At 33.7% G+C, this 13,869-nt stretch overlaps 3 protein-coding genes across 3 annotated transcripts; 2 read left to right on the top strand and 1 right to left on the bottom strand.

The window, feature by feature from the left end:
* Positions 1–413: 413 nt before the first annotated feature.
* Positions 414–4,178, top strand: LOTGIDRAFT_168216 (hypothetical protein; the record flags this gene model as incomplete). Its single annotated transcript, XM_009066098.1, has 8 exons — positions 414–512; positions 860–1,001; positions 1,334–1,458; positions 1,740–2,352; positions 2,852–3,062; positions 3,229–3,302; positions 3,605–3,721; positions 3,979–4,178. The coding sequence occupies 8 exons, from the start codon at positions 414–416 to the stop codon at positions 4,176–4,178; spliced, it is 1,581 nt and encodes a 526-aa protein (XP_009064346.1).
* Positions 4,179–4,287: 109 nt separating this feature from the next.
* On the bottom strand, positions 4,288–9,737 carry LOTGIDRAFT_221670 (hypothetical protein). The gene is made up of 10 exons (XM_009066097.1): positions 9,658–9,737; positions 8,793–8,869; positions 8,097–8,230; positions 7,663–7,755; positions 6,822–6,907; positions 6,378–6,471; positions 6,167–6,236; positions 5,821–5,851; positions 5,641–5,704; positions 4,288–5,068 (listed from the first exon to the last, which is right to left on the bottom strand). The coding sequence occupies exons 2-10, from the start codon at positions 8,848–8,850 to the stop codon at positions 4,910–4,912; spliced, it is 789 nt and encodes a 262-aa protein (XP_009064345.1). The 5' UTR covers positions 8,851–8,869; positions 9,658–9,737; the 3' UTR covers positions 4,288–4,909.
* Positions 9,738–9,778: 41 nt separating this feature from the next.
* LOTGIDRAFT_236007 (hypothetical protein) lies at positions 9,779–13,567 on the top strand (the record flags this gene model as incomplete). The annotated part of the gene is made up of 8 exons (XM_009066096.1): positions 9,779–9,830; positions 10,293–10,426; positions 10,657–10,835; positions 11,204–11,297; positions 11,821–11,890; positions 12,124–12,160; positions 12,384–12,447; positions 12,749–13,567. The coding sequence occupies 8 exons, from the start codon at positions 9,779–9,781 to the stop codon at positions 12,905–12,907; spliced, it is 789 nt and encodes a 262-aa protein (XP_009064344.1). The 3' UTR covers positions 12,908–13,567.
* Between the last annotated feature and the right edge of the window lie 302 nt (positions 13,568–13,869).

The following is a 13,869-nucleotide window of genomic DNA, read 5'->3' as shown; positions in this document are numbered from 1 at the left end:
GTTGAAAAACAAGTTGTTTTCAAATTTTGTCGTTAAAAATTTTCAAATCCCGGCGTTGAAAGTCAAGTTGTTTTTAAATTTTTTTGTTGAAAAACAAGTTGTTTTCAAATCCCGTCGTTGAAAGTCAAGTTGTTTTCCAGTTCTGTCTTTAAAAATCAAGTTGTTCCAGAACTGATGGGGGGTTTTGCCCCCCCCCCCCCCCCCCCCCCTTTCTTTTTTATAGAAACGCCCACATTATAAAATAACAATGTCATGTCAACAAAATTTTAATCCCGTTATCAATTTTTATATAGACCAGTATAGACTTAGATACCGAGCAAGAAATTCATTTGATCAACTTACCAATCACATGTCTGATAACATCATCACAAGAAGAGGAGAGAGGACAGCTTGTGATCACTTCGTACGAAATCATGGAGAAATATTTAATTCTTTTGGCTTTATTTTCGCCAATTGGCGCACATATTTGTTTAATTTCTCCCCAGCAAAGAGGTCCTATTAATATCAGTTTGGTAAGTTATAACTGAGTTATTATTTGGGCTTCAAAACATATATTCATAAGTATCACTTTTCAGAATTGCAGCCTAACGTTTGATTCGTCTACAATTTAAGAATACACCCGCCAACGTTGATACACTGTAAAATTATGAGCTATCTTATAACATTAGATACGATTTTGGCATTGTAGAAACTTTTGACTAGACCGTCGTCAATTCCGCCAGTCTAGATGTTGCTAATTGATTGTAGCTGATCAGGCAAATGTGCACAATTAAAAAAGGGGTTTGACTGTATTAAATATGCTTTTTCGAGAATAAATCAGATAATCCTATTCAGATAATCCTACTCATTATAATTATAGAGTGGGAGTCATACCTGTTTTAAACATGGATTTCCATGTGGTGGAGATGCACCTGCAACACCTAAATATGTCCTTAATGCCGGACAACCAGCTTTCATCAAATGGCAACAGAATTATAACCATTATGAACCGGGTTTTCCAGGTAAGGTGTTTTAAATAACTTAATCGTCCTTTTGGTCTGAGAGGTATAAAACAACCGTAGGATGTGCCTGCCATTCATCACCACACGTCAATGAGCTCAGTGATGGGCCATATGTTCGCCATGAGAGGGCTTGAATACAAAGGGATCCTCTCCCACAAATTTCATTTTATACATTTAACACAAACCCCACAAAAGAACCCTACTATCCGCTTTTCAACAATTCTTCCAAACTTTTAGCGTGGCGTAGAAAATTCATTTATAAATTTTCCATGCCCGCAGATCAGCATGCAGGGTTGTGTTTTGGAAAAGAGAATGCATCCTTTTGTTTTCAGGCTATATGGATATAAGTATTGGGCCTATCAACAGTAAGTCTCCAGATGACTGGACAACATTAGGCGTTGTTGAAGATAAATATGTCTTCTCCCAAGATTACCAAAGAAATTACACTGCTATTGTGGTAAGAACGTATATATTTTGCTTAAAGAGAAACGTTCTGGAGATGACACACATTTCCACACACTACGTAGAGCTTATGCTAATGCTTATACAAATCTGTTTTTCTTTGCAAGGTACATGGATATCACAGAGAGTAATGTAATGTTAGATTCCTTATTAGAAACAAGTACACGGGAAGACTAAGAATTCTCTTGCAAACGTACTGTGTACCTCTATACCAAAACAGAAAAATCCACCTGCCAAGGATTTGCTCAATATTCATTTTCAAACTGTTCTTTGCAGAATGTACCAAACAAAGCGTGTTCTCACTGTGTGATTCGCGTAAGATACAACGCCCATAAACCTGGAGAGACCACATTTTACCAATGTTCTGATGTAATAATTACATCCTCCAAAAAGGTTATCAGTTCACCGGCATCTTTCCCTTTAACTGATAGAAAAGACAGAGCTTTAAAGAGAGCACTGTATCTAACTCACACACCATCATCACCAAAGGCATCATCAGGAGGAATCTTTGGACAAGCATTCGATCCATTCAATACCTCAAGAGTCACCTATGCCAAAATTGATCCCGTAACTGGTGAAAAACTAAACGTTCAAAACTGGAATTTCGGTTTAGCTGACAAAAGAGGGCGAGCTGCAGACGATGTCAAGTACATCACTTTGGAAGTTATGACAGTTGATGCTTCTAGAGGATCTGTTGTTTCCATGTTTCATGGTACTGGTTCACGAGATGGTATTCCTGGACAGTTACTAGAAGTTGGGATCACTAATGGTACCATTTTAAACACAGTGACACTTAATCCAGCGCCAACGTCTGCCATCAATTCTATAGCATATCAATCACCAGGAATGTACATTACATTTTCCATTGAAGAAAGTTCCCAAAAGCCAGGTGAGTTGTTGATTGATTTTGGCGCCGTATTAAAATGTATTCCAGAGACATCTTTATTATAGCTTTTAGGGTCCGCATATTTGTACCGTCTGACTAACCCTTTACACAATAAGAAATTTATTTTGCTGGCAGAGTACACAGAGCAGTTGTTTAGTTATGTCTTTTATGTGGTGACTTCTCGGGTACTCCTTGTGATTTTAAGCTCGTGTTTATATAGAGAAATGTGACGGTTGCAGGAATGTAGGCCTACCGAATGAAGACGCAACTAGCTGCCAATTGTTCCACTAGTTGAAATTAGTCGTTGAAACTGCAGTTGCTCTCAAATTCTGACAAGGCCAACCGGAGCACCCATTGCACAAGCTGCTGTATCCATAGGGATCTACCACCATAATTTTTGGCAATGAGCAATGTAGTTTGAGAGCATGATCCTGGTCTGATCAAAGCTCAGATTATCTCAATTTCGTTATCTGGTAAGCACAATCTGATCGGCTCTTTTCAGGTAATTATTACTTTGTGGTGGGTAATTTGGATATATCTGGTAACTGGAAAGAACGAACACGAACACCAACTACAGAGAACTTATTTGTCAATTTTCAATGGATGGAGTACGATAGTAAAAATAATATTGTTTATGTATTGCTGGGAAATGAGAATGCGGCGGATACTCTTGATGCTAGAATTTATACGTTCAGTGTTACGTCTTCCAAAGCGTGAGTTTCATTTGAAATATTTGGCTTTATTGGTATTTCATCATATTTTTGAGTAAAATTTGTGCAAATCTGCCCACGGAAAACTGTGACCCCGGACTACATTTTCTCCACATATTTTTCTCATAATTTGCAAAAACTTATTATGGATCTTACTTTTCTTTTTCAGATTGTTCATGGGTTATAAAAGTCTAGATGTGTCCAAGTATACTTTTATGTCCATGCATTATCATTCAGCCAAAGGTAGGTCTATAATAAAAACCCGATGAATAATAGAAATATGTAAATGCAACACGCATGTAGGCTACTAGAAAAATATTTCAGGAAAATGGTATGGATATTACATGAACTTTAGGGTGCCTAATAAGAAAATACAGTCAAAGAAAGTGATCAGCGAACATAAAAGAGTAAGGCAAGCTTGAATTGACTAGATGATCATTTGATTTTTCCGGATTGCTCGCCAGCAAGCAGATTACAATCTCCGCGTATCCCATCCCAGTAAATGATATATGCTCTGCCAACTGTTTCTCAATATATTATTTCAGGTCAATTACTAGCTATATCTCCAGGATTATTTTCCACAAAATATCCTGCATACTCTTTATTAAAAATAGACGTTAATACAGGCAGTGTCCAGGAGTTATCAAAAATTACACCACCAGGTAACTTATATTCTTACTTTCAAAACATATCACCACACGGCGGACTTCAGTTTATTTTTCCACCCAGAGGTTTTTTTTTATCATGGCACACGTCGGACCTTCATTATTGACGGGGGAAAACAGGATTGAAATATTCGACCTATGTATGGTGAGTAAGTCGGAAATAGTTAAATGGAATCATTTTGATATTTCAAGTCAATTTTTCAATCAAGAAACGACATGAATTTCTAACGCAGAATGCTGCTATATATTTTTAGGAATTTTTGAGAAGTATTATGGCGGAAGCATTATAAATGCTATAGATCAGCAAAGTGGTATATTAACCCAAGCTTTCAGAGTGGCTGATTCAGAAGCTGATGTAGTAGCCAGTATAGATCTCAACAAATTAACCGTTACCTTTTCACAGATGACAAATTTACGTCATATACATAATCTTGTGTATGCTCCAAATGTATAACAATTTATTTTATAATAATAAAACACCTCAATGCAAAGAATTGCTTTATCCATAATACCTTGTTATGATGAGGTATATGTAAGTCCAAGGATGATTAAAACACGAACATGAAGAGTTTACTTTATTTTGACGTAGTTTAAGTGGTATTGAACAAAATATACGTTCGAATAGTAGATATTCTATAGTTGAGTAAATAATATCTGTGCACATTCAGGTCTAATTCAAAACACAAACACAAACAGGACCTATACACCTTAGTAGTTAAAAGAGATAGATGCACCATTATGGGGGGGGGGGGAGGTGATTTGAGTCTTGCATATATATAAATAGTCTTCAGAAGTACTGGAAATGTACGAAAATAGCATCAATACTTCAGATAGATCTCAAACTAGGAACTTCTTATCCAATTTCTATAGATGTCTTTTTTAGATATGACAGTGTCTCAAGAAAAGAGGACTCGTCTTTCAAATGCAGATAATTTTGGACACACATTGATTTGATGGCTCAAATTTCGAAGGTGATCTGTGAACACCAAATTTGATTGGCTAAAATAAATGGCGCACCTGTCATTTAAAGTATAGGTAGTAATGAACAAAATAAAATTCTGGCTTTAATGGTTTCAAAATTCGATTATTCTACCCAAAAATTGTCCATGTTATGTTTTGAATCAGATGTAGAAGGACATGATCTTAGCAGGAGTAAATATCAAAACACAAAAAAGTATGGATACATTATCTGGGACACATAGCATGTCTTCCACCATCTATAGGAGTTGATGTACCAGTTATAAACGATGCATTATCAGAAGCTAAGAAAGCGACCATTGAAGCAACTTCATCTACTTCTCCAGGTCTACCTAAAGCATGGGTTGTTTTTGTTCTCTCTAAAAACTGAAATATATAACATGCACTTTAAGATGTTTTATAAATTTGAGGGGATTCATTGGACCCTGGTTCCCTACCATTTTGACTCTTTCTATATTTAAGAATGCCTGCTTTTCACTATAGACAAACTGAGAGTGACCAGAGTTACTATAAAGATGGGTTCCCTTATTTTCATTTATGAAAATGAAAATGTTAATAATTATATGAATATAAAGTAGAGGCATTTTAATGACTTGGAAAAATACCAGTTTGTCTCACATGTCAATAATTAATTCATAATTAGCTAAATTAGAAGAGAATTACCAGCAGAATTCCATTGAGTGACCGGTCATAAAAGGTCAAAAAGACTTTATTTTGTTTTTAGACTGTACATACATGGGTTAAAACTCTTAATTATATGCAATAAGAATATAATGATATGATTAAGAATACATGATAATTCATTAGAAACACCAATTAATCAAACAGTTTGCTTAATTTGACACTAAAAAATAAGGAAAACCATCTTTAAATAATTATATTTCTTTCATGAAATAAAGTCTTGCAGAAACCAGAGTTTACAACAAAAGCAGGCTGACCTTATTATAATCTTCATCAGACATCCCTCCTCTCTTATGAATTTCAGTTTTAATAACACCAGGACTGCAAATAAATGTATAATCAAGAGTTCAAATGGATTTTTGTTTATGGGCAATAAGCCTAGGGATGTCATGTGCAAAGTCAGATACAATAAATGGAATTTTTATTACTATACTTACTTAACACTGTTCACTCTGACCTGTTTTGATGCTAATTCTGAAATAAATATTGACTTGAGGTAGGCATGTTTACAACTAGAGTTAGTATTTAAGACGCCCAATATTCAGAATGGGCACAAGTACAACATGCGTTAAAAAATTAATAAGATTTCTTTACTTAGAAGTATTCAGGCACACATTTATCTTGATTTTGGTGAATAGAATTCATAAATTTTTGACCTAATAAAAAAATTAGAATGCCCCTTTAAACAACTTTTCACTCCCTGCTGGGGCAGTTGACCCTTGTGTCACAGTCAAATTTTCACAAATCTGTAGCCCTTACGAATGGAAGTATGAATATTCTTACCTAAAGCTGTGCATCTTGTAAACTGATCTATAGCACTTTTAGACATACAATAAGCTAAGACACCTGGAAACTGAAATTAGATATATCACTGCAACATAAAGATTCAAAGAGGATTTATGACTGTTGATTTGCAGATTTGAGACACTGGTATTACACCTATACTTTTTCATGCTATAAATTTGAATATTGCAGACAATAAAATGCTACTTACAGATCTAACACCATTAACACTAGAAATGTTGACAATATTTCCTTTAGTTTTTATCAGATGGGGTACACATAACATAGTTAGGTGGTAGATAGATCTGAAATATTATAAAATCAGCACAAATCAAAAATGATAACACACATGACTGAATGCTGAAAACAAAATTTACCACCACACCTTCTAAGGAATACATTGGGCAGCACCAGAATCTTAGAAATAGGGGTCAGACTGACTTAAAAGTGGACACAGTATGGAAGCGCCATAGGCACAAGCCTCTCATACAAATCATTGAGGAATCTCCTATAATAATTTGGTGATTTATTAGTCTGACACATTTACACATAACAATAGAAATATTTTGAAACTCCTTAGGGATGAAGTAGGTGTACAAACTATTTTTTCGGAGGCTCAAGGCTCTCCTGTATCCCCACACACATTGAAACTTACCTGACATTAACATTGAAAACTTTATCATATTGTTCTAATGATGTTGTTTCTATGGTACCAACTACCACAATTCCAGCACAATTCACCTGAAAATTCAAATTTGAAATGTTTCACCTTGCAGGGAGACAAGAAGGTAAACTTCAGGTAGGATATTTGAAACTAAATTACTGTATTTTGTTCTTTGATTAAGTGCGATACATTCTGGTTGATTATAGCTTAGCCAATTTCAGTCAAAATGGAATACACAATACAGCTTATAACATAAATTGAATAAGTAATTTGCACAATTTAGAGCTTTTAAAGAGACATGTTTGCCTTTTTCGGGGATTGATTTTGGTCTTGAATGTATGTAAATAGTCTGCAGGAGTACTAGACATGTACAAAAATTGCATAATTCCTCAAATCTTAGATACCTCAAACTAGAAAATTTCACTTTCTATATCTATGTCTTTTCTATACATGTATATGGCAGAATCTTAAGACAGGACCAGTTGTCTTTTTAACTTTTGAATAAGGATAATTCTGGACACACATGAATTTGAAGGCTACAATTTCGACGGTGAGCTGCGAACACTTCAACTGATTAGCTTAGCTAAAAAATTCCTGTTTCTGAGACTAAGGTACAATTGGTCAAATAGATGCTGAACCCTTTAAGTGCTAAAACCACAAAATCCCAAGCCTGTTATCACATTTGAGCTCAATGGTTGCTCACTCTTATCAAGTCATATTCTGCCATCCACACAAAGATTTTCTCAATTTTGTTGAAAGACTCTTGAGGCACCACAAGGTATAATAATATCATACCATGTGAAAGAATGAAGTGAAGTAATAATTGTCATACCAGAATATCTAACTGACCAAAATTCTCTATAGTCTTATCAACCAGTTCTTTAATAAAACTCTCATTACGTACATCACCAGATAATAGAAATGGCTAAAAATTTACAAATATAATACAAAAGAAATTAAATTAAACAATCTACTCTGTTTAAACCCACCCAAAATTGCAAAATTGAGAAAAAGAAAACCAGTCAATAGTAATCATTTACCATTTAGAAGAAAAAAATGCCATGGAATCTTAAATTTTATAAAGTTTATAGTCATCTTATAATTTTCTTTAGCTGCCAAATTTGTGCTTAGTGCTATACATGTAGTAGTATTCAGAATTTCATTCTGTTTATGATGCAATTAAAGATTTTGATTCTGTTAATGATATCTTGAATTGAGCGCCAACTATGAAGTAATCATAAAGAAAGAGTCTTTTGAAGATCTGACCTTTTCAGAAGAGATTTTCTCACAAAATCCACTAGTTTTCTTAAGATTATCTGTATTACGACCAGTCAGAGCCAAACGAGCTCCTAATTTTGAAAACAAAACGGCAGTACCAGCTCCAATGCTTGAACTTGCTCCTAGAAAATAAGACAAGTGATATACCAAGAAAAGTGTTAATTAACATATTAGTAAACTGTAATCAAGAACCTAAAAAAACATGTTGTTGTTACTCACACTATGCGATCTTAAGACAATTGACCTATAGTGTCTAAGGTATAATTCAATCTGCTGATAACATAAAATAATAGAAAATTGATTTGTTTGCTCTTTTTGTCTGGATAATTCACAATGGCTAAAACATGATATATACTTGTATTCTAATCGTTCAAACAAAGGGACAATTAAAGGGATTGTAAAGAGGTTTTATAATTTTTTGATGTGTACCGTAAACACTGATAGCATCAATTTGCACCATTCAATTTTCATTCAGACGTCTGTGGTTCCTGCAATTCCACTAAATGTAGGGAAGGGCATTATGTGAAGAAGCATATTTTGCAATTAGTGGCACCATCTAACACTTAGTTTTAGTGGAATTGCAGTAACTGCAGGCGAAGTTCAGGAGGACCATTTTTACCAGCTGATACTTGGCTACTCCTTCTAAATGTTATGGTAGATTTATCAGCCTATTTACAGACCAACCTGTTATCAGAGCCACTTTTCCATCTAACCTTGCTAACCCATTTGAATTAGATGCCATTTTATTTTTTAATCTTTATCTGAAATAAATGGCAGACATGAATGAAAAAAAAGAGACACAATCATAATTGATAAAGATGTCAACTTAAAGGGATTGTAAAGAGGTTTTCTAAACTTTTTAATGTGTACTGGGGACACTGATAGCATCAATTTGCACCAATCCAATTTTCATTCCGACATCTGTGGTTCTTGCAATTCTACTAAAACTAACATGTTTTATGACGTCGCTAGAGGGGAGCGACCGGAAGCTATATATATGCAGTTCCCCACTAGTGACGTCATAAACGTGTTAGTTTTTTGCAAGAAAAATAGTGAATCCTATCAATCATTATAACAGTATATCAAATACGTCAGACCGTATTATCAGGTATTAGCAAGAATTAATATAGAATAAGACTACAGATATTATCCTTTTCATCTGTTCTTGAGATCTTTCAAAAAATGCAGTAATCCAAGACTTAAGGTTCGGCTATATTAATATGTCCTGGGCAAGCAAAAATGATAGGTGAAAAAAAATCAGAAGTGTCCCTTTTTTAGTCTTAGCCTTAAGCTAGTGAAAAAATCAAAAGCTTTTTTTTGTGATAATTAAATTGATACATGCTTCATATTTGTTTGCAATAGCTGCTTATTATAAGCATCTTTACTAAAGTGAATTCATAACAATAACTACAGACAGGTGTCTGAAACTTGTAATGGTACCGGTACAAATAAAAGTAAAGAACTCTTTATCCCTGTGGCTAGTTTATGCTGAAGCGTAAGAATAATAGTTAGTATTTTAAATATTTGTATAGTTTTCAAATTTCATTACATCTCTGATTGTAAATGATAAGACTTTCAAGGGTTTTTTTGTTATGAAATAGTTTTGAATCGTTGCACACAGATGTCTTGACCCCAAAGATAAGATCTTTGAAAGGTCAAGGTCCAACAATATGGCAGCCTCCAGCTTGTGCAATTTGTCTGGTAAAGTTGCGTTGATAACAGGTGAACGTGTAGATTTATTCTTCTGAAAATTCCACATTTTGAAGAGCCATGCACGATATATGGTTTTTCACTTTGCCTTGAATGGGACATTTTTGTGTTTTCTCTAAGATGACCAAAGACTGCGATAAGAATAAGTCGTACACTTGGTAATGAGTTATGTCCCTTTGACCACAACAAAAAGGGGTGTACTCTAGGAAGGCTGTATTCTTTCATAGGTGTAGTATACTCAACTCACTTTGTTATGCATTACCAGTCCAAAACTTGCTGACTATTGATATTTTGGGGCTGGTGCTGAATAGAATTTAGTGGGAAATTTCCATATCATATCTTCTAATCTTGAAATTTTGAACCAAATGTTAACTAGGTAATGTTAAACATACATTATTCAAACTTTTTTGAGAAACATTTTGCAATTGCTTATAATTTATATAGCCTTATGATTTATGTAAAATTTAACTACAGGTGCTAGTTCTGGTATTGGTGCTGCTACGGCTGTTTTGTTCTCTAAACTTGGAGCTCAGGTGGCTATAACAGGACGTAAAGAAAACAATTTAAATGAAGTCGGAGCCCAATGTGAGAAAAATGGAAAGAATAAGGTGAACATTTTAATTACCTTTCTTATTATATTTTTATTGTATACCATAATGATAAGAAGACAAACATTTTTCTTAATTACAAAATTAAGCACTTTTGGTCAAGGATTTACTGTCAAAATCTTTCTACAGATTTTTCCATGGCAATCCATTGTGGTTTTTGTCTGAATTTCATGACTTTGATGTATATCATATCTCATCTAAAATTTAACTCTTGATTGATTTTTTTCAAGCCTTTCATGGTTGTTGGTGATTTGGCTAAAGAAGAAGATACACAAAGAGTTTTAGATTCAACTATAAAACATTTTGGTAAATTGAGTATTCTAGTCAACTGTGCTGGTATTATTGAATTAGGAAATATTGAAAACACCACACTACAACAATATGATAGAATGTTTAATATCAATGTTAGGTGAGTATTATCTGAATTACTCAAGGGAGATATGAGTTTTCCACATCTAACCCTTTAATCCTTTATGCTATTTATTAGGGTAGCTTAGGATGGTTAAATATTTGTGTGTTTACCAAAAATGGTCCAATATCAAATTCTGATCTGGGCATAAGTACAGAATGATATTGTCAGATTTGCCAACCAGGTTACCCATGTCAGCAATGTTGGTCAGATTGAGACATGTTAAAGATTGTTGATGGATGCAAATGGAAAAAATATTCAGGTAATGCATCTGCAAAATTTCTCTTATTGCACACTGCCTGGTGTTCCTGTCCCAACCATTAGCTCATATTCATTTCATTAGTTATTGGTAAAAATTCTGTTTTCAGATCAATTTATCACTTAACTATGTTAGCAGTACCACATTTAATAGCTGAAAAAGGAAATATAGTTAATGTGTCTAGTGTTAATGGTATGAGATCGGTAAGAAATCGCCCAATTTGAAATGTCCTCAGTATTATGTATAAGAAATTAATGGAATTTAATAGGATTGTGTTGTTGGAAAGATTCTAAATTAGGGTACTCTTAACTTTAAAATTAAGTTATCTGTGGTCTGTAGCCCCAGAGTTCCAATGTCATAAAATCTTATGTGTCAACTAAAGAAATCAGGCAATCAGAGTTCATAATATTATAATAATATCAAAAACTTGTATAATTTTGTTAATATTGACTTGCTTATTTGATGGAGCTCAATTTCAGCTTTCCTAGTAATTAGTAAATCAAAATCTTGCCTATCCGCGTGCAAATTAGAAATGCATAGCAGCAACCAAAGAAACTGCTGTTAATAATATTCCTCTCAAGGATATATGATACCATCAATGGTAATTATTGCAAATTAGAACAAAGAGACTTGTTTTTTACTTCTGCTGGTATGTTTTTTCTTTGATTGCAGACTAACCTGACATCAACTTTTCATTTATTTGTCCTCTTGTCTGATTTTTTTCAGTTTCCAGGTGTTTTATCTTATAATATGTCAAAGAGTGCATTAGATCAGTTTACAAGATGTGTTGCTTTAGGTTAGTTATCAATCTATCACCAATCTGAGTGAAAATTTTCAAGAGATAATTATAGAAATCCTCAAAAAAGTAGTATGGGGAGAAATTTGTCCTAGCCTTTCAGACAATTTGGAATATCAAGACTGAAAATAATTTGACTGACAACAAAATCCACAATGGCCGATACCTCGATCAAGCTGTAAATATGACACATCTTTTCAAGTTTTTAAATCTTATAACCATTTTTTTTTCAGAATTGGCTCCAAAATCTGTCCGAGTGAATAGTGTTAAGTAAGTTTGATTGTTCTTTTTATACAAACTTGTTTTATTATTCTTGTCCCCATTGAACAAGTCAAACACTTTAAGGTGTGCAGTTATAGATCTAACTTTGTGGGTACATCATTTATTTGAATTATGCCTCCTCTCCCTAAATATTTAACATGTATTCAGGATAGAAAATAATGACATATTTAATTTAATCAAGAGAAATACCTTATATACTTTCTGTTTACAGTCCTGGAGTAACAATTACTAATCTACAGAAAAGAGGTGGTTTAGATGATGCTGCCTATGAAAAGGTAGAATTTCACTATCAGTCAGAATACATATCTTCAGCCTTTTAGAATTGTAAAAAATTTGACACTAGTGAAATATGGAAATCTAAAAACAGGCATTGCATATTAGCTCCCAGATATTTTGGTACACTTTATTAATCCAACATGTTTTTTTAAAATCCTCTTTTCATTTCCTCTTTCAAAATTAACATATCTCGCTGAAAAGTAGGACAAAAAAGTCAATTTTCTTTCATTTGATTCAATTTTCCTTATTATATTTTATTTTGACCTTAAAATTTCATTGATATTTCTATTTTCTGTCTAGTTTTTGGAAAGGTCTAAAGAGACTCATGCATTAGGAAGACCTGGTGAAGCAGAAGAAGTAGCACAAGCCATCGCCTTCCTAGCCTCTGATGAAGCGTCTTTTATAACTGGAGCCCAATTACCTGTAGATGGTGGAAGACATGCAATGTGTCCAAGATAACTTACAGACTACTTTTTATATTGTATCGTATTAATTGTCGAACTTAAATGTTTGTGATTACGAATTGTTGATTTTCAAATTGTGTAAGTGTTCATTCGGGGCACATAATAATGCATTTTACTATCTTTTGTTAATACTTTCTAAAAGCTTCAAAGATAGTTACCAAAAATTTACTGTCAGATTTATTGCCCTGCTTTATTGTAACTTTGCATATTGTTTGAAATTTATTTGTGATCTATGCAAATAATCTGAAGTGGCTACTTATGAGAAATGTAGTTTGGCCTCCTGTTTTGAAACTTATACACAAACATTTTTTGAGCAAAACAAGTTCAGATCATCTTGTTCATGTTGATTAATCAATGCTCTTTGACATGTATGCTGACAAGAAAATTGCCATTACAATGAGATTTTGGCTTGATGAGTTGGGTGAATATTTTTTTAACACTATCTAGGTGTGGTCCCAAGCAGAATTTCAGGTTTGAATATTGTTGAAATATAATCAATGTCATATAAATTACGCACGAGTTCGTTGAAATTTTGTTTTAAAAAATCAAGATATATAAGGGCTTTATGTTAGACCTGTTGAATGCATTTGCTTTAATGGACGAAGACTGAGACTGATATTATCAATTACTGTTGATTTCAAATAAATATTTACATAAACAAGTTTTTATTTGATAAATTCATAGATTTCCTTGAATTGCTAGAGGGTGATATAGATTTGACTAGTCCAGAACTCAAAGTGTCCAACAAACCATTCCCCAAAGCTTTCATGTAACTCTATGTTGGTAAGCCTATGTCTCCAAGGAGAGAAATCAACTAAATGATTTACTACATACATCAAAAAGGCCTGGAGCCATTTCCAGAACACAAATCGACATACCCGATTTGAGAATCGATTCGAATTTTACAAATTGACTGTGCTTGTCAATAATCGGTTTTCAGTAAGGAGTAACTAAACA

Source organism: Lottia gigantea (assembly GCF_000327385.1).
Source record: "Lottia gigantea unplaced genomic scaffold LOTGIsca_73, whole genome shotgun sequence".
NCBI classification, from domain to species: domain Eukaryota; kingdom Metazoa; phylum Mollusca; class Gastropoda; family Lottiidae; genus Lottia; species Lottia gigantea.
This window is presented reverse-complemented; position numbering and strand designations above follow the sequence as displayed.

Bases quoted from the DNA above. Each gene is read 5' to 3' on its own strand.
- LOTGIDRAFT_221670 (XM_009066097.1), bottom strand. From the start codon at position 8,850: ATGGCATCTAATTCAAATGGGTTAGCAAGGTTAGATGGAAAAGTGGCT. The intron at 6,908-7,662 runs GTATGACAATTA...TTGAATTTTCAG, and splicing joins TTGGTCAGTTAGATATTCTG to GTGAATTGTGCTGGAATTGT. The intron at 5,705-5,820 runs GTAAGTATAGTA...ATTTATTTGCAG, and splicing joins GTCAGAGTGAACAGTGTTAA to TCCTGGTGTTATTAAAACTG.